General features: G+C 42.5%; 1 protein-coding gene across 2 annotated transcripts in view; it reads left to right on the top strand.

Annotated features, from left to right (window-relative positions):
• The window catches only part of abtb1 (ankyrin repeat and BTB (POZ) domain containing 1), a 32,863-nt gene extending 7,136 nt beyond the window's left edge, over positions 1-25,727 (top strand). The window contains exons 4-13 of one of the 2 annotated variants that reach the window (XM_079495274.1): positions 5,108-5,252; positions 8,444-8,603; positions 9,252-9,297; positions 13,169-13,285; positions 15,295-15,323; positions 15,778-15,861; positions 16,753-16,851; positions 18,162-18,329; positions 19,418-19,618; positions 24,239-25,727. In XM_079495274.1, the coding sequence (XP_079351400.1) occupies positions 5,108-5,252; positions 8,444-8,603; positions 9,252-9,297; positions 13,169-13,285; positions 15,295-15,323; positions 15,778-15,861; positions 16,753-16,851; positions 18,162-18,329; positions 19,418-19,618; positions 24,239-24,445 (1,256 nt within the window). In that variant the 3' untranslated portion in view covers positions 24,446-25,727. Of the gene's footprint in view, positions 1-5,107; positions 5,253-8,443; positions 8,604-9,251; positions 9,298-13,168; positions 13,286-15,294; positions 15,324-15,748; positions 15,862-16,752; positions 16,852-18,161; positions 18,330-19,417; positions 19,619-24,238 lie in introns of both variants that reach the window. The other variant, XM_079495273.1, reaches the window with a different exon arrangement.
• The last annotated feature ends 308 nt before the right edge of the window (positions 25,728-26,035 follow it).

Raw genomic sequence — 26,035 nt, 5'->3', positions numbered from 1 at the left:
ACAGACAGTAGGCTGACAGGAAATGGGGAGAGAGATGAAGGAAATGGGGAGAGAGATGAGGGTGGGTGTGGGGGTGACATGCAGTAAAGGTCGGGAGTCGAACCCGCGGCACACTGCCAGACTGGACTACCAGCTAAGGTGCCTGGACCGCTGAGCCGCTGGTGCTGAGCCACGGCCCAGGCCTGGACCGCTGAGCCACGGCCCAGGCCTGGACCGCTGAGCCACGGCCCAGTCCTGGTAAGTTCTGTTATATCCTCATATCAAAGCGGGGAGTTTCGAGAACAACATTTAAGAGCGTGTTATTTAACCATCCTACTGCCGGGGAATTTCTTCAGAATAAAGGCTGCTAGAATGCCAAGCAGATGGGCAGATCTTACTCTGAAAAGCCCCCCCGCCTTTCATTCCCCCCACCCCCCAAAAAAAATGGGAGGTGAATTATTTCATTACTGCGTCGCACTACCTCGTCTGATGTCTCTCTAGAAGTGTTAAAGGACCACTTCACCACTTTTCAACATCTCTTCATATAATTGGTCCTCACTAATGTTCATGATAAAACACCACCATTTTTTCCTACTCAGTCTGTGTCTCATAGGAGGGCTTTGGGCAGTTCGGACACCCGTCCACCAGTGACATCATCATTAGGCAGATTATTGTTTAAACAAGATTTGTTTTAAAATATATTTAGATTTGTATTATCGTGAGAACGATGGCTTCAACTTTTGCATTGCAACTTTTCAGGAAAAGAAAGCCTGCCGTTTCTATTAGCTTGGATTCACCATCGATGATGTCACTGGTGGACGGGTTTCTGAACTGCCCACATCCTTCCTATGAGACACAGACTGAGTAGAAAAGAATTGTGGTATTTTATCATGAACATTAGTTAGGACCAATTATAGGAAGAGAAGTTGAAAAGTGGTGAAGTGGTCCTTTAACAAAAAGGGATGCTTGGTTAAGTCAGAAGATGATGACAGCCTTTTGCATACAATGCCTGTATAATGTCGTCCAGGCTACGGCAAGTGCTGCAGGCTTGTTGTGAGCCTGTGGATCTGCTGGTTTGCTGCAAAGAGCTTTGGTGCAGAGCAACAACACACGAAGGGGCCTCCTAGTTCAGAGCCCCGAGGGAACTGTGGTCAACTATGTTTGGCATGCATGGTTTAAAGTAAATAGTTTCTAAACGGAGCAAATTCAGGTCATGTTGTCAGACGTGAGTCTAGCTTGACGTGTTTTGGAGTCCTGGTGAAAGATGTGTCATTTGTGACTGATGAGCTTGACCTTCAAAACGTTGTACCCTGCTGATCTCGTTTGTTTAGAGCAGGGGTTCTCAACGTTTTTGGCCGGGGACCCCCGGAAATGCTTTGGCAATGTCTCGGGACCCCCGCCCCGCCCCCTCCCGACCCCCAATATAAATTGACTGCTACAATAACCTTAAACCATTTTGGGCGGGAACCCCTTTTGGTGTTTTAAGCATTGTTATAATTTAGCTATTGAAAAATAGCAGATCTACAAGCTCGTAGCGCGCCACCGAGTGGCGCGCTACGAGCTTGTAGGTCTGCTATTTTTGAAAAATCGTGAAAATAATTTTTTTTTTTTAAATCTTTTTTTTTTTTGGAAATAATTTGGGGACCCCCTAAAATAATTTGGCGACCCCCCGAGGGGTCGCGACCCATGGGTTGAGAACCCCTGGTTTAGAGCACATTACTATGTCATGCAGTACAGCCAAGTCTAGGGACTTTGATGTTTGTTTACACTTTACAGTAGTAAAAGTTTTGTGACGTCATGCGGGTCAATAGAATACAGTGGACGTGCCTCACTTCACACAAGTTAGAGCTGTCGCCATTACACGTTTTAGCTGACAAATTATTGTCGCACAAGTTGTGATTAATGATTTCATTGTGGGTTTTTTTTTTTTTTTTTCATTGATTGAACATTGGAATGTATTTCTGTAACTTGCCCTTTAGGCTTCGTAATCACAAATTGCACAGGGCAGATATGAAAAATGTAATAAAATAAACAAGAAATGATGACATAGTCATATTATTACCAGCTGTTTGTATATTTGCGGCTGTGGTGGTCACAGTAAAAACTAGAAAACGTGCCCCTCGGGGCACAGGTCTCCAGCAGGGCAGGTCAGGTTGTAGCCTCCTGGTCAGTGTTGGGTGTAACGGCGCTATTAATAACGGCGTTATGTAACAGACTACTTTTATTGGTAACGGAATAAAGTAACTAGTTAGTTTTGCAATTTAGTAGTTAGTTACTTACTTTTCCAAAACAGTAATCCCGTTACTATAATGTGTCCCTGTTCATTTTGTGTGCAAGATTTAAAAATAATAAAGCTCCGACTGCCCACGGAGTCTAGTTCTCCTGCCTTCTGTGTGATTTGTCTTCCCAAGCCCCAACGCACAGCGCATATAGCCTACTATACATCCTGCGTCTACTACATCCTGTAAGTTCACTTAAGAAATAAAAGTATTGTTACAAGTAGCTTTTATTTTGAAGAGGAAGAGGAAGTTGTTTCGGTTGTAGCCAGCTGCCATGACAGTGCCGGTGGTGGAATAATAATAATAACATGATTTAAGCCCAAAAAAACGCAAAAGTATTTGACTTAAACAATGTAGGCTAAACACTTTGGAATTACGTTAAACATGGTAGATCCTCCGTGGCTGCGTCATTAGGTGAGTACTAGTTTAATGAATTGTTTAAGTTTCATAGTAACATTCATCATCAACAGGCTGTTGATGCCCCCCTAGCCATGGTTCACATGACGCTCGTACTTCACGAGCATGACAGTCATGTTTCAGGGCTAATGCCCCCCCAAGATAACACGTTACAGGATTCTCATTCCGTTACTGTCACTGCCTGCAAGGATGGCCGCCGTGCCATTTCTTATAAACTATGTAGTTCATACGTGGGTCCACGGTGGTGGTGGTGTTGTTGTTCATGTGCCGCGGTGCGCGCCGTGGAGAGGGCATTATGCGCGCTGCTGGCTGGTTGGAGCGCAGCGCAACAGCCTTTCTGTCCAGTCCTACGTGTATAGGCTGGCGATTGTGGCGAATTATATTTGTTAATAAAGAGAGAGCTGTAAAGGGGATATTGTCTATGGTCAGTTCATGGTGTATATCATTCTCGTTTTTAACCATAGAGTTAATTAGGGCCGTAATAATGCGGCGCAATGGCGGTAGGCAGTAGCCTAATAGCCTACAATGTAAACAACTTGCGCAAGCATTACAAATGGGGTTTAATTGTCGGGTAACGGAAAATAATCGAACTTGTTACTTTTCTCAGAAGGTAATCTGTAACGGTAAGGGATTCTTTTTATGGACAGTAATAGTAACGACGTTACTTTAGAAAGTAACGATGCCCAACACTGCTCCTGGTGGCGCTATAATATAATAGGCCAGAAAAGTGTGACATTTCTTCTTACGCCTTGGATGGCACTTGGATGATTTGAGGTATTTTGTTGTGTTTTGCAAAAATTCACCTGTTGGTAACACTATAACAGTCCAATGTGAAAAGGGTGGGATATATTCCTCATCCTAGTAGGAAAGTCTGTGAAAGATTTCACGTAAATTGCACGCTGCGTTCATGATTTGAGGCTTTTTGTTCAAAACGGTCTAGTCCTGCAAACTTTGAAAGCCAATGTTGGCCAATTAGGATGGCATCTGAATTATCGGACAGATCCATCTTGAACACATGACATTAGAGATACTGTGTAACGATTTTTCTTTTCTTTTTTACAGAATCTGGAGGAGTAATATAAAATAATGTGTTTTTCAAAAGTCGGAGTCCTGGTGGCGCTATAACAGGCCGTTCTGGCAAATTTGGGGCAGAGGTTCATCGTTGGCATTCAGGGAGTGTGTGTGGAATTTTGCCTGTGTCTGAGATTAGCTGCTAACAGACGGACGGACGAACACACGCACACACACACGGACGGAGCTCAAAACATACTCTCTCCCCTTGCCTTCGGCCTGGTGGAGACAAATAGCAGATGTACAAGCTCCCAACGTGTCGAGATATGAATATGATGCATTGTGAGCTTGTAGATGGGCTATTTTTTTTTTTTCATTATATATTTTGTAAAGGAATGGTTTTGGTCATACAATACTAACCCTTGCCACCACCTGACGGCAATATATGGTTCTGTATCAGTATCAGTAAGTTTGAGCAGATTCCATTCCAATTGGCTACTATGACTGCCTATGAATTCCACAGGCCTGGGTATACAACCTCCAAAAACCAGCCAAGCAACTGTGGGGGAAAAAAAAGAATGCGAGTTTAAGCGTGTTTAAGCGGACTTGGCAACCCTGGTTAATGCTGGGTTACGACATTGAGGGGGCAGAAAACTGCGCGCTCGAGCGCTGTTCTTGCAGCCTGAACTGGGACAAGAGCTATGTTAAGCATGTGTGAGCCAACATTGGACTGGCCCCATGAAGTGAACGGAGTTGTCAGACGACAAACTACTAAACTAGGTGGCGAACTTGTCGTGTACATTTCCATTCTATTCTTTGACCATCTTACAGCTGGTAATCACACCCATGTGAAGTGAGGGGCACTAATATATTAAAGTCTAACTCATGTTGATTAGGTGATGTAATGGTGGTGTAAAACAAACGGTGCCAACACAAACATTAAACGCCATTAACAATAAAGAGACAATATGACGTAATGAGGCACATTATGGCGTACATTTTCCCTTCATTGTCAATGGCGTTTTCAAGACAAACATTGAACTAAAGACAAACATTACAACCTGTGTATAGGAGGGACTGGCACCCCTCAAAGAATTATAATAATCACTGATCCGTGGGTCGGCGTTTCAAATCCCGGCTCCTCCTCCTGTCCACATGTCAAAGTGTCCTTGGGCAAGACACTGAACCCTACATTGCCTCCAGTGAGTCGGTCGGTGTGAGCTCGCCACCATTGGTGTGGGAAGTGAGGACGCTGGCATCGACTGTTTGCCGCTTCACCTCCCAAATGTATGAATGAATGGACCATTGTAAAGCGCTTTGAGCACTTGGACAAACGCTATAAAAATGCAATTAAATATTACACACAAGTGAGATTTTTTATTTTTTTCTTCTTTTCTTTTCCCATTGTCTGTTTTTTTCAGGCGCCAGGTGTGAGGCCAACACATTCGACGGGGAGAGGTGCATGTACGGCTCCCTGAGCGACTCCATCCGACGGCTGCTCAAAGAGTACAAATGCATCACGACTCAGACCATGCAGAGAGACTACATCGATTACTTCATGCACACGTAAGTCAGGAGCCTGTAGAGACCAGAGCCAACACACCTTTACAGGCTACATCAGGGGTGGGCAACTTTGAAGATGGAGAGGGCCACTGTAGTTCCAAACTCACTCCAGAGGGCCACTATATTTCCAAACTCACTCCAGAGGGCCACTATAGTTCCAAACTCACTCCAGAGGGCCACTATAGTTCCAAACTCACTCCAGAGGGCCACTATAGTTCCAAACTCACTCCAGAGGGCCACAATATTTCCACTCTCACTCCAGAGAGCCACAATATTTCCACTCACTCCAGAGAGGGCCACATTGTATATTACTGTCGTAGCAAAAATAGCCGATCTACAAGCTCAAAACGTGTCGCACTGCAACGCGTTTTGAGCATGTAGATCAGCAATTTTTTTGCTATATTTGAATTGAAATCCTGAATGTTTTTTGCCATTTTTGAATTGGAATCCCGAAGAGTTAAAATTGTATTTAATTTCAAATGCGTTTAGCTACATACATTGGACATAAAAAAGACTAACATTTTAATACTATAGTACTCTACTGTACTGTACTGTACTGTACTGTACTGTACTGTACTGTACTGTACTGTACTGTACTGTACTGTACTGTACTGTACTGTACTGTACAAGCCCTCTGTGGCCTGTGTGTGTGTGTGTGTGTGTGTGTGTGTGTGTGTGTGTGTGTGTGTGTGTGTGTGTGTTAGGCCAGACTAAGCTTTAGCTACATACATTGGACATAAAAAATACTAACATTTTAATACTATAGTACTGTACTGTACTGTACTGTACTGTACTGTACTGTACTGTACAAGCCCTCTGTGGCCTGTGGGTGTGTCTGTGTGCGTGTTAGGCCAGACACGTACAGGCAGGCAGGGACACGCATAGCTACGCAATGGAGTGGCTGCACCACTCACAAATATTATTGGTACCTTTTTTTTCGCTTCCGTTGTGCTAGCCTCCACAGGCCTCCCATTGTAGAGACAGTACAGCTTACATGATCATCCGCAGTGCACGCGCACAGGGTTATTAGTCTTTTCTTCTGCTCAAACTGGGACAAAGAACCATGTTTGGGACCTTATAAAACATGAATCCGTGCTCGTGCTGAGAAAGTAAATCCACCGCACGTTGGTACACAGCCTAGAGTGAGACACATTTCACTGGCACTATAGCCTCACCATCCCACCTATGGTAACGGCATACGTTGCACTTTGCACCCACTTTCAACTTTAATTTCATGTGGACAACAAATTGACTAAATGTTTTTGAACCCATTTCTTGAGCTTTTATACTTGCTTGCATGCTTCTTACGTTCATGTGTTTGTTTTTCAATGACCTTAAAAATATATATTTGTGCTCGATCAGGTTACTATCAGGATACTGATACTGGAGCAGGGGCAGTTCAGATGTATTATCATTGTATTATCATAATATTATCATTGTATAATCATTAATATTATCATAATATTATCATTGTATAATCATTAATATTATCATTGTATAATCATTGTATAATCATTGTATTATCATTGTATTATTGTATAATCAGGTTACTGGAGCAGGCTCAGTCCAGCTGTATTATCATTGTATTATTGTATTATTGTATTGTCATTAATGTATTATCATTGTATTATTATTGTATTATTGTATTGTATTGTCATTTTATTATCATTTTATAATAATTGTATAATCATTGTATCATTGTATTATCATTGTAGTATCATTGTATTAGCATTGTGTCATTGTATTATCATTGTATTATTATTGTATCATTGTATAATCATTGTGTCATTGTATTATCATTGTATCATTGTATAATTGTATTATCATTGTATCATTGTATTATCATTGTATAATCACTGTCATTGTATCATTGTATTATCATTGTATCATTGTATTATCATTGTATCATTGTATTATTATTGTATCATTGTATTATCATTGTAGTATTGTATCATTGTATTATCATTGTATTATCATTGTTGTATCATTGTATTATCATTGTATTATCATTGTATAATTGTATCATTGTTGTATCATTGTATTATTGTATTATTGTATCATTTTATTATTGTATCATTGTATTATCATTGTTGTATCATTGTATTATCATTGTATTATCATTGCATCATTGTATTATCATTGTATCATTGTATTATCATTGTATCATTGTATCATTGTATTATCATTGTATTATCATTGCATCATTGTATCATTGTATCATTGTATTATCATTGTATTATCATTGTATCATCATTGTATTCTGAAGGAATAAATACCAGCACTCACGTTATCCTTTAGGATTCTTGTTTTATTTCAGTTTTCCCCAGCTGGCGTAACAGACAGACGGACGGACGTTTCGGCCGGGTGGCCTTCTCCAACTTTAATCTAGATGTCAATGTTTCTGTGTCACTTATAAAGGGGACCTGGGTGCGTTGCACTAAACGGTCCGGGTGCACTAAATACATCATTACATCAATAAATTAGTCATGTTCTACAAGTTATTTCCATTAGGAGAGTAGTATCAAAATAATAAAATAAAACAAAAAATATACAACACAATAACCATATACAAAATATTGAGATCCTTGACGGAAACAGTATAAACCACAATAAAAGAATCCTAACGGATAACGTGAGTGCTGGTATTTATTCCTTCAGTGTATACCTTCCAGAACCGTGCACCCGTTACATCACTACATGGCACTATTCAACTGAGTGCTTGCTCTCATTTTCTTCTTAAAATCATCATTGTATTATCATTGTATCATCATTGTATTATCATTGTATCATTGTATTATCATTGTATCATTGTATTATCATTGTATTATCATTGTATCATTGTATTATCATTTTATCATTGTATTATCATTGTATTATCATTGTATTATCATTGTATCAATGTATCATTGTATTATCATTGTATCATTGTATTATCATTGTATATCATTGTATCATTGTATTATCATTGTATCATTGTATTATCATTGTATATCATTGTATCATTGTATTATCATTGTATTATCATTGTATCATTGTATAATCATTGTATTATCATTGTATTATCATTGTATTATCATTGTATCATCATTGTATCATCATTGTATCATCATTGTATTATCATTGTATAATCATATTATCATTGTATTATCATTGTATATCATTGTATAATCATTGTATTATCATTGTATTATAAGGTTACTGGAGCAGGGTCAGTTCAGCGACGTCCGCTTCCTGGTCCACGGGGAGACGTTCCGTGCTCACCGCTGCATTCTCAGCGCTCGCTCTGAGTACTTCACCGCCATGTTTGAGACCAAGTGGAAAGGAAAGGACATGATCACCCTCAAGCACCCTTTGGTAAGCCACTAGAGCTTTTTCGCTGCTATCTACGCTCATAAACGTAGCTAGGCTAACGGTACCTACTGGTGCTATCTACGCGTATGTTCGTAGACAACCGTATACTCCATATATGAAAGCAGCGACTGTCAATTTACCTTTTAGCATTGCTCCGAGAGCCTCCGTCCTCACCAGCTATGAGATTTTTAAATCCAGCTCCATTGAGCCTCCATTATAACAGGATTTTCAAAGCACTGTATCTCAATATGACTTGAGCCACATTCAGAGGTGGTTTCAAATCTAATTCAAATCTGATTTCAGGAGATCCGTCTCAGTCTGAATGCAACAACCTGATCTAAATCGGATTCTGTGTGACTTGTATGTGACTTGTTTGCGTTTAGACTTACTTAAACAAAATCAGATTCCAATCTGGAGGATGTGGCCTGGATCTGGGCCTGGGCCTGGATCTGGTCACTTGCAAACGGCAGTGTGAACGGTCAGCTCAAACGGCAGTGTGAACGGTCAGGTCAAACGGCAGTGTGAACGGTCGGGTCAACTACAGTCTAAATTGAGGCCTTTAAGGCATATGGGACGTATTAGCCAGGGATCCTTTCAACATGTCTAATATTATTATTCTATCCATGAGAATAGAATGTGTTTTGGTTTCAGATCAACTCTGCAGCGTTTGGAGGCATCCTGCAGTATTTCTATACAGGTGAGTGTGAGTTTAGGGCTTTTGCTTCTAGTGATTTGTACTAGTTGACTAGTTGTTTAACTGCCTATTATGTAAAAAAAAAAACTAAAACGTAACTTTTTTTAAATAGTATTTGTAGGCCTACATTTAAAAACTGTACATTGGTGACTATAATCTAGCATTCTAGCTTATCTTGAGGCCTACAAAAACTGGAAAAACAACAAAAAACTATTTTTTTTAATCAGCTAGTCAACTAGTACCAACAAGGTCAACTAGATTTACTAGTTGAATAGTCGACTAGTTGCTTAATTAAAGCCCTAGTGTGACATTTTCTGTCACATCTTTTAAACACATCTGTGTCACCTTAGCTTTTAAAAGTCCATAGACTTGGCTGCCAATGACGTAATTTCAAAAAGCCAAACGTTGGATGGGCTTGTGCGCACTCCTCAAAAATCACACTTGTGTGAAGTGAGGGACGGGCGCCTTGTCTCAGTCTTTTGCTGCCACAGGGCGTCACAGAGGACATGATGATTTTGGGGCCATATTTTACTGCTAAGTACGAACATGTTCGTACCCAAAGCTTTACACCACACAGAGCCATAGAGTAAGACAGAGTTACTCCGTTCACTTCATGGGGCTTCAGTCCAATGGCGGCTCTCCTACATAGACTTCTATTGGTTTGTCCCTATTTGAAGGCTTCAATGGGGACAAACGGAAGTTTACGGAATGCATTGCAGTCTATGGGCTCGCGCGAGTACATGAACCACGTGACCGGGCTGTTTTCTGCCCCCTCAATGCCGCAACTCTTCTGTTAGATGGCTCTGACACCATATATATCAAACGGTTTAGCCGGAAATCAGCTTTTAACACTGGTCCGGTTGCTAGGCAACCCCTCAGTCACCCCCAGCACCAGGATTTATGCACACGGCCCCCACTTGCTAACAGTCAAAGTAGGATGTTCTATGCCTCGTATCTCTGAAACTACGGGCGCTGTCCGTGCTTTTGATGATCCGGCCGAGGTCCGGATGTGACCTGTGACTTTGTCTCGCATCGCTGCCGACATGTTAACGTTTCTGGCGAAAGGTAAACCGCGTAAGGTAATGCTAATATTAGCCGGTCGTTACAATGGCGGACTCCAATATATAGCAAAAATAGCCCTGCACTCTGCTGCCACCTAGTGTCACAGAAAGAGTTAAAAGTCCATAGACTTATTGGCTGCCACATGACGTCATGTCTTAAAGCCAGACGTTGGAGGGGCTAGCTGGCACCCCTCAAAAATCACACTTGTGTTAAGTGAGGGGCACCTTTATTTTCCATTGACTTTGATGTACGGATGACATTTTGTCACAAACAGTCCATAGACATGTGTCCATAGACACATGACGCCTCTCAACAAAGCCAGCTTAAAAAATAAAAATAAAAGTTTTAAGCTTAAACATTTTAACTTGATTTAATGTTTGTTTAGAGCACTAAACGCTCGTCACGTGGCAGCCAAGTCTATGAACTTTTAATGTTTGGTTAGATCATTTTAAATCAACATCACCAGGCACCTCTCACTGCACACTTTTTATCACCACTGGAATCAAATGTTCAAGAACTTTAAAGACTGTAATTAATTCTATCGTTTATCTATCCTTTTATGCTATTTTCCCACCTTCATATCCCTTCAAACTCTTTTTAATTGAATTATTTTTAAATGTGTTGTTGTTTTTATATGTAATGCCGTGTTGAAGCACGTTTTAACTCTGTTTCAGTTTCAGTGGAGATCTTTATTTTCAGCCGTACTACTGGCCTGCAAAATGAACACATTTCACAGCTTTATGTCAATAGAATACATCTGCAAGGAGCATTTAACAATTGGATGGTTTTGTCAGTCTTCCTTGCAAAGGATTAATTAGTAGTGTGATTGACACAAGAGATTATCAGAGGAGCAGAGTTTCGACCACTACGGTTGTTCCAAGGACTCGATAATGGATATAGTCTCTCAGTGAAGGAGCAGCCAGTGAAAGAGTAGAGATTTACTCTGGTCTCCACATCATAAAAGGAGACCAGACCCTCCTCATAATCCACAAACACTCCCACTTTCTGGAGCTCCTCTCTTACAGGGAGGAGGACAGAATATGGGTCAGCAGCAGCACAGTACTCATTTCCATTCCTCAACAATATAGTCCAGTAACCATTGTTAGGACTCAGTATGTTTACCCCTTTCCTGTTGATGGACTCTCTGACCACACCTATTGTCCACTCGGTCTTCCCTCCAACCTGAACCTCGTAGTAAAATCTTCCTGAAGAGAAGCTTTGTTTTCCTAAAACATATGGACATCTAGAGAATCTCTCTGTGTTGTTTGGGAGATACTTCTTTACGTTTCCACGACTCACTTGTTTTCCATCGTCAGACAGGATGAGGTAGGGATGTGCTGTTATCAGGGTCCAGAGTTACATCCACATCATATTTCTGGATAATTTTCAGCTCAACATCAAACAGCTGCTTCTTTATCTCTAGACTGAGTGTCTTCTCCAGCTGAGACACAACTGTACTCACTGTCTCCACATGTGAAGACAGTGAGAAGACAGTCCTTTGTGGGTGGAGCGGTGTTGATGGAGGTGAAGTTCTGGAGGAGGTGGTCGTCAGTGTGTGAGAGCTGATTCAGCTCAGAGCTTCTCTTCTCCAACTGAGTGATTTCCTGTTGCAGATCTTCAATGAAGCCTTCAGCCTGTTTCTCTGTTGTTTTCTGCTTCTCTTCAATCACACCAATGAGCTCAGCCTGGCTTCTCTCAATACAGCTGATCAGAGCAGTGAAGACCTGCACACTGTCTGCTATCACTGTATCTGCATATTTCCTGCTGAGCTCTACTGAGCGTTCGACTTCCTGAATCTTCACTCGTCTCTCCTGGATCATCTGCTGGATTTCAGCCTCTGGCTTTGCTTCATGTTCTTCTTTCAACTTGTGACTCCTGAACTGATGAACCATCTCAGAAATAAAAGTATTGACAGATACGTCTGGTCTCCTATCAAAGATCTTTGCACACAGTGGACACTTGCAAACATCACTAGTGTCCCAGTAAAGTGTGATACAGGCTTGGCAGTAGTTGTGTCCACACGGAGTGGCGACTGGATCAGTGAACACATCCATACAGATGGAACACTGGAAGTGCTCTTCAGACAGGAGGAGACTGCTGGCGGACGCCATCTCTTCACAATGAGAATAAAAGTGAAACAGTGAGGAAATATTACACGACTTAAAAACTGGGAATATATAAAAGGGACTCCAGTAAGAACTCGAACAGCCGTTGTACGATCGATTATGATGTGACTCTTCTGGTGAAATAATAATTTTATTATTTCTCTCGGTTTCTCTCTCTCTCTTAGGACTGACGACCTCGCATTGTGTCATCGGCTCTTAAGCCGTCACGTCATCAAACATGACGTCAGTCCCTCCCAAACGTGGAGTTGTAAAGTTTAAAATATTTTTTAAAGAGGTTAAACGCTAAGGTGACACAGATGTCTAAATGGTTTAACCCATTTTGGGCGGGAACCCCTTTTGGTGTTTTAACTAAGCATTATGTTATACTTTAGCTATTGAAAATAGCAGATCTACAAGCTCGTAGCGCGCCACTCTGTGGCGTGCTATGAGCTTTTAGTTCTGCTATTTTTGAAAAATCGTAAAAATGCGGCACACGTCTTTGAATATATATTTCAGAGCGAATGTTTTTTTTTTTACGTCAGGCCTAAATGCGTTAAAGTATTTGAAATATTTTTTTGTTTTTTAATCATTTTGAATTACGGAACAGTGTGAGAACTAATTATTTAGTACTCGTCTGTAGAATCGGCATCAGGTCTTAATGGATTCAAAGGCGGTAAAGTCCAGTCTTGTGTCTGTTTTGTTTGCAGGGCGGATGGACATTGACGTGAGCCTGGTGGAAGACTGCAAACGTCTGGCCAAGCAGTGCAAGATGGGCGAGCTCATCGAGGAGCTGGAGATCAAGTGTAAACAGGTGTACGAGTTTGGTACGTCCAGCACGCACACACACACACACACACACACACACGCGCGCATACGCACACACACACACACACACACACACACACACACACACAGTCTAACCACTTGTATTCTCCTCCTCCTAACAGTGTCTAATAAACCAGGAACCTGTGTGAAGGTGTTGACTCTGTTCTCCTCCTAACAGTGTCTAATAAACCAGGAACCTGTGTGAAGGTGTTGACTCTGTTCTTCTCCTCCTAACAGTGTCTAATAAACCAGGAACCTGTGTGAAGGTGTTGACTCTGTTCTCCTCCTAACAGTGTCTAATAAACCAGGAACCTGTGTGAAGGTGTTGACTCTGTTCTCCTCCTATAACAGTGTCTAATAAACCAGGAACCTGTGTGAAGGTGTTGACTCTGTTCTCCTAACAGTGTCTAATACACCAGGAACCTGTGTGAAGGTGTTGACTCTGTTCTCCTCATAACAGTGTCTAATAAACCAGGAACCTGTGTGAAGGTGTTGACTCTGTTCTCCTCCTAACAGTGTCTAATAAACCAGGAACCTGTGTGAAGGTGTTGAATCTGTTCTCCTCCTAACAGTGTCTAATACACCAGGAACCTGTGTGAAGTTGTTGACTCTGTTATTCTCCTCCTAACAGTGTCTAATACACCAGGAACCTTTTGTGAAGGTGTTGCCTCTGTTCTTCTCCTCCTAACAGTGTCTAATACACCAGGAACATGTGTGAAGGTGTTGACTCTGTTCTTCTAGACTCCTAACAGTGTCTAATAAACCAGGAACCTGTGTGAAGGTGTTGACTCTGTTCTCCTCCTAACAGTGTCTAATAAACCAGGAACCTGTGTGAAGGTGTTGACTCTGTTCTCCTCCTAACAGTGTCTAATACACCAGGAACCTGTGTGAAGGTGTTGACTCTGTTCTTCTAGACTCCTAACAGTGTCTAATAAACCAGGAACCTGTGTGAAGGTGTTGACTCTGTTCTTCTAGACTCCTAAAAGTGTCTAATAAACCAGGAACCTGTGTGAAGGTGTTGACTCTGTTCTTCTCCTCCTAACAGTGTCTAATAAACCAGGAACCTGTGTGAAGGTGTTGACTCTGTTCTTCTCCTAACAGTGTCTAATACACCAGGAACCTGTGTGAAGGTGTTGACTCGGTTCTCCTCCTAACAGTGTCTAATACACCAGGAACCTGTGTGAAGGTGTTGACTCTGTTCTTCTCCTCCTAACAGTGTCTAATAAACCAGGAACCTGTGTGAAGGTGTTGACTCTGTTCTTCTCCTAACAGTGTCTAATAAACCAGGAACCTGTGTGAAGGTGTTGACTCTGTTCTTCTCTTCCTAACAGTGTCAATAAACCAGGAACCTGTGTGAAGGTGTTGACTCTGTTCTTCTCCTCCTAACAGTGTCTAATAAACCAGGAACCTGTGTGAAGGTGTTGACTCTCTTCTTCTCCTAACAGTGTCTAATAAACCAGGAACCTGTGTGAAGGTGTTGACTCTGTTCTTCTCCTCCTAACAGTGTCTAATAAACCAGGAACCTGTGTGAAGGTGTTGACTCTGTTCTTCTCCTAACAGTCTAATAAACCAGGAACATGTGTGAAGGTGTTGACTCTGTTCTTCTCCTAACGGTGTCTAATAAACCAGGAACCTGTGTGAAGGTGTTGACTCTGTTCTTCTCCTCCTAACAGTGTCTAATAAACCAGGAACCTGTGTGAAGGTGTTGACTCTGTTCTCCTCCTAACAGTGTCTAATACACCAGGAACCTGTGTGAAGGTGTTGACTCTGTTCTTCTCCTAACAGTGTCTAATAAACCAGGAACATGTGTGAAGGTGTTGACTCTGTTCTTCTCCTAACGGTGTCTAATAAACCAGGAACCTGTGTGAAGGTGTTGACTCTGTTCTCCTAACAGTGTCTAATACACCAGGAACCTGTGTGAAGGTGTTGACTCTGTTCTCCTCATAACAGTGTCTAATAAACCAGGAGCCTGTGTGAAGGTGTTGACTCTGTTCTCCTCCTATAACAGTGTCTAATAAACCAGGGACCTGTGTGAAGGTGTTGACTCTGTTCTTCTCCTAACGGTGTCTAATAAACCAGGAACCTGTGTGAAGGTGTTGACTCTGTTCTCCTCCTAACAGTGTCACTGTCTAATACACCAGGAACCTGTGTGAAGGTGTTGACTCTGTTCTTCTCCTAACAGTGTCTAATAAACCAGGAACCTGTGTGAAGGTGTTGACTCTGTTCTCCTCCTAACAGTGTCTAATACACCAGGAACCTGTGTGAAGGTGTTGACTCTGTTCTTCTCCTAACAGTGTCTAATAAACCAGGAACCTGTGTGAAGGTGTTGACTCTGTTCTTCTCCTAACAGTGTCTAATAAACCAGGAACCTGTGTGAAGGTGTTGACTCTGTTCTCCTCCTAACAGTGTCTAATACACCAGGAACCTGTGTGAAGGTGTTGACTCTGTTCTCCTCATAACAGTGTCTAATAAACCAGGAACCTGTGTGAAGGTGTTGACTCTGGAGCCTCACACCTCTCAGCTCCAAGAGGAGATCGCCCAGCTCGCGGATTGTGCACTTCCTGCGCAGCTAAGAGTAAGAAAGAATATGACCAACATCACAATCCATTCACACACACACACACACACACACACACACACACACACACACAAGCTCATAGCGCGCCACCGAGTGGCGCACTACGAGCTTGTAGGTCTGCTATTTTTGAAAAATCATGAAAATGTGGACGTTTTTAACTCAAATCTTTGCTTCTGGGGAGGGGGCGGCGGCATATTACATATAATTTTTGGGGTCCTTGACGTGAAATATTGAGCACCACTGATATAGAAACATGAGGTTTTTCAGAAAAAAAAGACATTTAAAAAAAGGCATTTTTTTTTTTTTTTCGACGTCAGGCCTAAATGTTAATGTCCTCGACTGTCGCGTTGGGACCCCCCTGGGTGTCTCGACCCCACAGGTTGAGAAGCACTGCTATAGGTGACTGTGGGGAGTCCCGCGTGAAGTCGGTCCACAGTTCAAAGGGAAGTTCCAAAACTTCTAAATATCCATGAATCCAAAAAAAGTGCCTACAGTATATGTGGAGATCTCTGTCTGCGGGATTGCTTGTGCCATTGTTGTGGCCATATATGGAGATCCCTGATCCATGCCATTGTTGTGGCCATATATGGAGATCCCTGATCCATGCCATTGTTGTGGCCATATATGGAGAGAGACTGGTGGAGAAGAGATCCAGTAGAACGTTTTGTTTGGTAGCGCTCGGGTGTTGTGCTCTGAAAATAGCAGATCTACAAAGCTTGCAACACGCACAACCACAACTTATATATTTTTCCCCCGACAAAATCAACTTTTCCCCCAACAAAATCAACTGTATATTTAGTCGACTAAAGCTAGATTAAAGACTATGACTAAAACTACATCAGAGTTTGATGTAGTAACACTAGTGCTCTCGTGTGGATTTGTCTCCAGGTGGGATTCGGTGAGCTTCCCTTCGATGGAATCGACAACTTCCCAAGTTACCACGACATCTGCTTCAGAGTGGACGGCTACAACTTCCTGTGTCACAAGGTAAGGCGCCACATAGCCTCGGGTACCCAGGCTTTTATTTTGATCTAGCCTCGGTACCCAGGCTTTTATTTTGATGTAGCCTCGGGTACCCAGGCTTTTATTTTGATCTAGCCTCGGTACCCAGGCTTTTATTTTGATGTAGCCTCGGTACCCAGGCTTTTATTTTGATCTAGCCTCGGTACCCAGGCTTTTATTTTGATCTAGCCTCGGTACCCAGGCTTTTATTTTGATGTAGCCTCGGTACCCAGGCTTTTATTTTGATGTAGCCTCGGTACCCAGGCTTTTATTTTGATGTAGCCTCGGTACCCAGGCTTTTATTTTGATGTAGCCCTCTGTACCCAGACTTTCAGATCGGTGAACCAATAGGATGCCTTGCTCAAGGACACGTATTGTCGACGTGTCCTTCAGCAATACTCTGGCTGCTCTACCGACCACTCTACATTTTAGGGATAATTCACCCTAAAGCAAAGCCCCGCCCTCTACCACTTAGACACTCCCACTTGGACACTTTCCAGCCGGGCTCATTCACTCCAATGTAAAGAGCATGGATTTTAAACATTAAATAGTGGTTCATTGTTTGAACCAGACCTTCAAAATCTCTTCCAAATCTGTCAACAAGGCCTGCCACATGCACTGGAAAAATATGTGCGTGGCATTTCTTTTTTAAAACAATGTTTTATCATATAGGCAAACTATTGGTGGAGAGGTTTGTCTAACCCATGTTATGCTTAGCTGTGATTGGACCATAGCAGTTTGGGGAGGGGCTTATCTATAGGTCAATTAGTTCACCACCCGAAAATGACTTTTTCTATTGATTACTTACCCCATGGAGATTTGAATTCATGGATATCTTTTGAGGGGTGCTAGTCCCTCATATTCAGCTATTAGTGTAGATTTTCGTCTTGCACAAAGATTAAATTCCCATTGATAATTCATGGATAATGTATGTCATATGCGGACGAGCAAATCGACATGTTACGTCATGATGATGTACGACGATAAGAGCGCCCATCACTTCACACAGGTTGTGATTTTCTTTAAACTTTGTGTGTGTGTGTGTGTGTGTGTGTGTGTGTGTGTGTGTGTGTGTGTGTGTGTGTGTGTGTGTGTGTGTGTGTGTGTGTGTGTGTGTGTGTGTGTGTGTGTGTGTGTGTGTGTGTGTGTGTGTGTGTGTGTGTGTGTGTGTGTGTGTGTGTGTGTGTGTGTGTGTGCGTGCGTGCGTGCGTGCGTGCGTGCGTGCGTGCGTGCGTGCGTGCGTGCGTGCGTGTGCGCGAATGCACGTGCGTGCGTATGTGTCCCTGTGCGTCCAGGCGTTTTTCTGCGGCCGCAGCGACTACTTCAAGGCGCTGCTGGAGGACCACTTCAGTGAGGGGGAGACGCTGGCCAGTCAGCCCAGCACGCTGGTCCTCACCCTGCACAACATCTCACACCAGGTGTTCACCTGCATCCTGTATTACCTCTACAGCGACGACACAGAGGTGAGGGTTTAAATCCTCTATTTACCACGGTTCCCAAAGAGGGGTCCGGGGACCCCCAGGGGTTCCTTTAGGGAGTGTCAAGGGAATCTGCAGGATCTGTACATGCTCATAAGGACAGTACATTAAGGTTCCGTGCCAGTACTACTATTTGGCCAGGAGATGGGGTCGTTGACCAGTGCCAGCCGTATTTGGAATAGGTCACCACATAGCTAGCGGATGTCGGCTTGAACCGGAAGTGAAAGTCGGCCATTTCACAGTAGTGTATCTAGGCCTTTCTATACTAGCGATCCATTTTATTATCATGACTAAGTCAATCTACGGTGTAATCAAGCGCCGAATATCGCATTTTTTGCAGATTATGATCCATAATGCATATAGATACGGCTTGTGCGCGTGCACGGGTGTGCACACAGGATTTTGGGCCGTTTGTTACGTGAGAATCGCTCGGCGCTAGCTAAAAATGTTGCAAAATGCTAACGTGATGCTAATCAAACGGCGATTAACGCAGATTAAACAAAACCTGTCTTTACGTCTCTGGCACCGGGGACAAAGTAAGGACAATCTCGATGTAACGCCTATGGCACGGAAACTGTTAATCTGGTCTCAGGTCTAAAAAATGGGTTAACTCCAGACAACGTGTTTGACGTGCTGTTTTTATTTTATTTAGTCAACAGTTTGACTTCTAAATACGACTTGCCCAAGTTAATTAATTGTAGAACAGCTTCACTGCGATTAACGAGTTGCCCGAGTTATGTTTTCATTGTTTAGGGTTAGGGTTAGGGTTAACTCAGCGGTCGGTGCAGTGGCTGTTCAAAGGTAACTTTAACCAACTCAGCGGTCGGTGCAGTGGCTGTTCAAAGGTAACTTTAACCAACTCAGCGGTCGGTGCAGTGGCTGTTCAAAGGTAACTTTAACCAACTCAGTGGCTGTTCAAAGGTAACTTTAAACCTAGCAGGGAGGCTTGAAGCACGGCAGTTTAATCAACACGTGTGTTGACTGCAGACAACGTGTTTGACGTGCTGTGTTTTTATTTTCTCCAGTTGACTCCAGACAACGTGTTTGACGTGCTGTGTTGTTATTTTCTCCAGTTGACTCCAGACAACGTGTTGGACGTCCTCTGCATGGCAGACATGTACCTCCTGCCTGGCCTGAAGCGTCTGTGTGGGAAGACCCTGGCCAAGACCATCTGTCAGGACAACGTTCTGAGCATCTGGAAGACCGCCAAGCTGTTCCTGCTGTCGCGCCTCGAGGACCAGTGCACCGAGTTCATGGCCAAGATCATCGAGAGGGTAAATATATAACCCTTAGAGGACCAGTGAGAGTAAATATATAACCCTTAGAGGACCAGATAGGGTAAATATATAGACCTTAGAGGACCAGAGAGGGTAAATATATAGACCTTAGAGGACCAGTGAGGGTAAATATATAACCCTTAGAGGACCAGTGAGGGTAAATATATAGACCTTAGAGGACCAGAGAGGGTAAATATATAGACCTTAGAGGACCAGTGAGGGTAAATATATAACCCTTAGAGGACCAGTGAGGATAAATATATAACCCTTAGAGGACCAGTGAGGGTAAATATATAACCCTTAGAGGACCAGTGAGAGTAAATATATAACCCTTAGAGGACCAGTGAGGGTAAATATATAACCCTTAGAGGACCAGTGAGAGTAAATATATAACCCTTAGAGGACCAGTGAGGATAAATATATAACCCTTAGAGGACCAGTGAGGATAAATATATAACCCTTAGAGGACCAGTGAGGGTAAATATATAAACCTTAGAGGACCAGAGAGGGTAAATATATAAACCTTAGAGGACCAGAGAGGGTAAATATATAAACCTTAGAGCAGACATTTCATGTCGCGCACCACAAGGGGTGCACTCGCCACAGTTTGGGAACCACTGCTAGAGGGCCAGTGAGAGTAAATATATAACCCTTACAGGACCAGTGCACATTCATGGCCACGGTCATGGAGAGGGGTAAATATATTATAAACCAGTAGGGAGCGCTGTCACAATTACACATTTTGTGACTACTTTAATTAGAGGGACTGTCATTGGCTGCGTTTGCATGGACACATATTCCGCTTCACAAATGAAGGTGAGCAACGTGAGCGAAGGAGCGAGCGGCACAACAGCCCTCTGGAGCGAGGAGCGGCTTTGTCCTCCCCTCCCCTCACATGCTCTGCTCAGAACTCTAAACCAGGGGTTCTCAACCCGTGGGTCGCGACCCCTCGGGGGGTCGCCAAATTATTTTAGGGGGTCCCCAAATTATAGATCTACAAGCTATGAGCTTGTAGATCTGCTATTTTTCAATAGCTAAATTATAACAATGCTTAAAACACCAAAAGGGGTTCCCGCCCAAAATGGTTTAAGGTTATTGTAGCAGTCAATTTATATTGGGGGTCGGGAGGGGCCGGGGCGGGGGTCCCGAGACGTTGCCAAAGCATTTTCGGGGGTCCCCGGCCAAAAACGTTGAGAACCCCTGCTCTAAACGTTGGTTCGGAACTGGAACCAAAAAAATGTTCCAAGAATCTAGAACGGAACCAGTTCTACAACCAAAGTTATTTTGGTGGAAAAGTGGCCTCTGTTTCGGGAATGAATGAATTCTGAATGAATAAATATTGTCCACGTAAACGCAGCCATTGTGGATTTTCCTTTTCATGTCATATGAAAGCAGGGAATCATAGCTTCAAATTGACATGTCAGTTGTTCAGTTTGACCCACCAGTTTTGGAGACATGGCTTATAGAGTAATGTCTTGCAGAGAAACGGGGAGTTGAGAAAACAGGCCACAAAGATCCACTTCTGTGATCTGTGACATTTTCACAGCTAATAATGAATAGGCCTACTTATAATTGTAATATAATAACCAGCTGGGCTGCTGTCACGATCACACTTTACACCTGAGGCCGATTCTAAAACAATCTGAAGAAAACTATGTTTCTATATCTGGTTCTCAAGCTATTTCATGTCAAGGACTCCAGAAATGATATGTAATTGCCCTCCGAACCCCCTTCTGAAAATATGTTCTTCCAGCGACCCCCCAGAAGCAAAGATTTGAGTTAAAAACTTTCACTCTGAAAGAATATTCAAAGATTTGCGCCATATTTTCACAATTAAAAAAATAAATAATAATAGCAGATCTACAAGCTTGTATGAGCTTGTAGATCTGCTCTTTTTCAAAAGCTTAAGTATAACATAATCCTTAAAACACCAAAATGGGTTCCCGTCCTGAATGAGTTAAGTTGGCGACTAATAAATTATTGGGATTAACGATTTCATTATTTTATTACGTGTTGTGATCTTGTAGTTTGGGTCCCGGCGGGGAGACATATAATTAAAAGTTTAGGAATATAGATCTATAAACAACACAACACCAACCTCTTTATTTTTTGAGTGGTGCAAACCACTCCAACAACCAGCTTTGTCTGTATCTATGTTTGTGTACGTGTCCGTGCACAGGTGAGCATGGTTACCATGGTCACTGACATTACGTCAGACCACAGCTGATCAGGCTATATAAGATAAGTGCACCACTCAGTTCACACGGGTGTGATTTATTTGTTATCATTCAAATGAATTGAATTGACTTAAAGTGAGACGCTATGCAACGCTGACCCCTAGTGGTAGCAGAGTGGAAGTGAACAGTAGTCACAGACATCAGAAGTGGTGCTTCCTGTGAAGAAATTCTATGTTGGAGTTTAGAAGTGCTTGTTGATTTTGGCAGCAAATGTGGATTTGAGTTTTAGTCAAAGTCTCTTGAATAGTTTTAGTCACCTGGAATGTTTTACTCGACTAAATATCACAAGATTTTTAGTAAACTAAAATGTGTTTTGATGGGCCTTGTTGCCGTCGTACTGACTGATTTTACACTTGCTGAAAATAGCCGATCTACAAGCTCATATACGCGTCACAGTGCGACACATTGTGAGCTTGTAGATCTGCTATTTTCAGCATGCAACCAAGTGTAAAATGACTTATACTGGATCTCTTGTCCACTAGTCCCTTCCTAACAGTTTTTTTTGTTGATGAAATTGTCAATATATTTAGTCATAGTTTTAGTCAAGCTGAGTTTTCATTTAGTTTTCGTCAGCGAAAAAAAGGTAGTCGACGAACATTTTCTGTCATTGTTTTAGTCGACGAAGTCACCACTGGTCGAAGTCAGCGAGCTGCAGTGGCGTGCACAGACATTTAGAGAGGCAGGTGCTCAAGTGAAAAAAGGGCACCTTGTGCAGCGCGTGGAACCGGCCGGTTGCCTTAATAGTGTGAGAGTATAGATTTTGAGGCATAAATAATATATTGGAAGCTTTTTTTTAATCAAGAATTGATCAATGTCACCATGGTCCACATACTGTACACTGTACAAAAATCACACCCGTGTGAACTGAGTGGTGTAAGGTCTTATATAGCCTGATCAGCTGTGGTCTGACGTAATGAAATCACACCCGGGTGAACTGGGTGACCGTAGCAACCATGCTCATTTTTTCTGCACAGACAGACAGACAGACTAACAAAGCCAGTTGTAGGAGTGGTTTACACCACTCAAAAAAAAGGGGCACATTGCTGTCCAGAGGGCTAGGGCAGGTGGTGCTCTAGCACCCCCTAGTGTCTATCTGTGCACGCCACTGCCGAGCTGACGGAGCGTGCGTACCACCTGTTTCCAATGTGTACATAATGCAGGAGGCAGCAGGATATTTCTTTACTGATAACGATCGCGTCCAAACTCTGACACAAAAATAATCATCTGCAAGAAATGTGTTGACAATACAGTAGCTCATAACATGTCTACGGTGGATTTTTTAATGAAACAAACTCTTTGCAGATAGAAAGAGGATAATTCAAGCTTTTTGTACAGCTGCAATGTTGGTGAGTTTGACGACGTTTAATACAATCAGAGAGGACTTTTTTGTATACAATTGTACAATTTACAATTTAGGCATTTAGCAGATTTAATCCAGAAAAGCATGGCAATACATCACATACATAAAAAGTATGCGTAAGCTAAGAACGTAACTAAAAAGAACTAAGAACGTATCTAATATAATGAAACTATACTATATACTTTAGAGTGCTATGACTACATGAATTGCTATTGTAGTGCTGTCTACATAAAATGCTATGTATGCATAAAATGCTATCTAAATTACATAAGATGAGCCTTTGCACACGCCTGTAAGGTCGTCGAGGCTATAAGGCAAGTGCTACGGGCTAAAATGGAGTCTGAAGAGGTGGGAAGATTGGGAGTGAGGCTGCAGTTCCGATTGTAATGGGAAGTGCATTACATAGTTTTGGAGCCAGAAGGGAGAAGAGTTTGGGACGTTTTTAGTGAAGGTACTTCCAGCTTCCCTGCGTTGGCTGATCGGGAGGGTTTGTAGGGTCCGATCATACTTGCAACATATGGGGGTGCCATACCTTTGGTTGCATTAAATGCCAGCATCAGAGTTTTGTACACCGTGCGGGCAGCAACCGGGAGCCAATGGAGGGAGTGGAGAAGGGGGGGAGACGTGTGAGAATTTTGTCTGGTTGAAGACCAAGCGAGCTGCGGCATTTTGGATCAGTTGGAGAGGCTTAAGTGCACATGCCGGTAGGCCAGTGAGGAGGGTTTGGATGAATGGGCTGTCAATGGGAAATTGCACCTAGAATCCACTTTGCTGGCAACATGGGTGCGGTCTGACTGGTTTATTATGGTCAATAGGACATAATCGTGTTCTTTTATTATGGTCAATAGGAAATCATCGTGTTCTTTTATTATGGTCAATCGGAAATAATCTTTTATGATTCTATGCTGTCTTTTAACTAGGAGATCCTAGTTCCTGATACTACTTGTGGATGGAAAAAAACAAAGACATCTTGAATCTTCCCCTCTCTCTCTCTCTCTCTCTCTCTCCCTCCCCCCACAGCTGGTGGACAACCCAGAGTTTGCGGAGATGATCCGCGAGGACGCTGCGTCCGTGGAGAACCGCCACAAGACGGACTCCATCCCGCTGGTGGACGACATCCGCTTCCACATCGCCAGCGACGTGCAGACCTACAGTGCCATCGAGGAGGCCAATCAGAAGCTAGAGGCGCTGGAGACGCTGCTGGCTAACATCGACCTGGAGTGCTGAACCAACCAGCCGACGTTGCTGTTTAGTTTGGTTAATATGCCCCCCCCGCGACCCGACTCGGGATAAGCGGTTGAAAATGGAGGGATGGATGGAAGTGGGTGCTTGGGACGTCCGGGCAACTCCATGTAAAATTGGCTATTTTGTCCAAAATGTAAAAAAAATACAAGATATTTGGAAAATGTTTTAAAGTAAAGTATACATGATTAGAACTTGCTTAAACATTCAACATTGAGGTCTAATATTTCTACATTTGCTACAAACGGCTACAAACCTACCTGTAATTTAGGGCAAAACAAGGAGTTGAATGATACCAATAGTCTGATAATGACATACCGCATATGTTACTTAAGACCATTGTTCTTATATTGTTCTTTAACATTTTAGACAAAATAGCCGCTATAGTGCCCTCCTATATTCTATCCTTAAAGTTATCATCCAGCCCAGTTATACAGATGTTTTGTTTTTGCCCCTGATTTTTCTCATCGACTCATGTAGGTGTGCGCCAGTTAATCGATCTAAACGATACAATTGATTATATTAATATTATTTTTTTCTTTTTGTTTTTCTGCCTATATTGATGGCAGAGACAGGAAAGAGTGTGGATTCACACGTAGCAATGCTGTCAGGCTGACATCAGAGTGTGTAGATCACAGCGTCACGTTGAAAGTCAAAGTCTCAAAGTTGTACGATTTGTCACACACGTTACCGCAGTGAAATTTGTTCTCTGCATTTGACCCATCTCTGGGAGCGGTGAGCTGCAGCCAAGGAGCGGTGAGCTGCAGCCAAGGAGCGGTGAGCTGCAGCCAAGGAGCGGAGAGCTGCAGCTGTGCCACGCTCAGGAATCATCTGATTAGTGGTTTGACCCCCCAATCCAGCCCATTGATGCTGAGTTCCAAGCAGAGAGGCATTGGGTCCCATTTTTTTTTTACAGTGTTTGGTTTGACCCGGCCGGGGATCGAACCCCGAGATCCCAGTTTCAGGACGGACACTCTAACCACAAGGCCACTGTCTGGTTCTATTTTAGTTTGACTGTTTTTCGTTTTGCTATGTTTGCACGTAGTGCAAGTTTAAAACAGAGCTTGGTCAGACTAATGAATTTAGTACATTATTAAGAATAATACGGTAATAATAATAATAATAAAATGGATTGTTTGTTGATATATAAAAATATATACCGCTGTGTGCTTCTCGATTATTTGATTGTGCTGAAAAGTAATTGATATAATATTTGGTGAGACTATAACTTTATGTATCAGGTTATCATGTTGATGGTTGTGGATGATTCAAGAGGAGCTGCTTGTCAGCAGAGATCATTTTTAATTCACTTTGGGCCAAATGCCAAACACTTTGGAACACCCAGAATGAATGAAACTACATGTTGGCATAGCAGGCGGAATTAATGAAACTACATGTTGGCATAGCAGGCAAATAGAATGAATGAAACTACATGTTGGCATAGCAGGCAGAATGAATGAAACTACATGTTGGCATAGCAGGCGGAATTAATGAAACTACATGTTGGCATAGCAGGCGGAATTAATGAAACTACATGTTGGCATAGCAGGCAGAATGAATGAAACTACATGTTGG

This window comes from Electrona antarctica (assembly GCF_951216825.1).
Source record: "Electrona antarctica genome assembly, chromosome: 2".
Lineage (NCBI taxonomy): Eukaryota > Metazoa > Chordata > Actinopteri > Myctophiformes > Myctophidae > Electrona > Electrona antarctica.
This window is presented reverse-complemented; position numbering and strand designations above follow the sequence as displayed.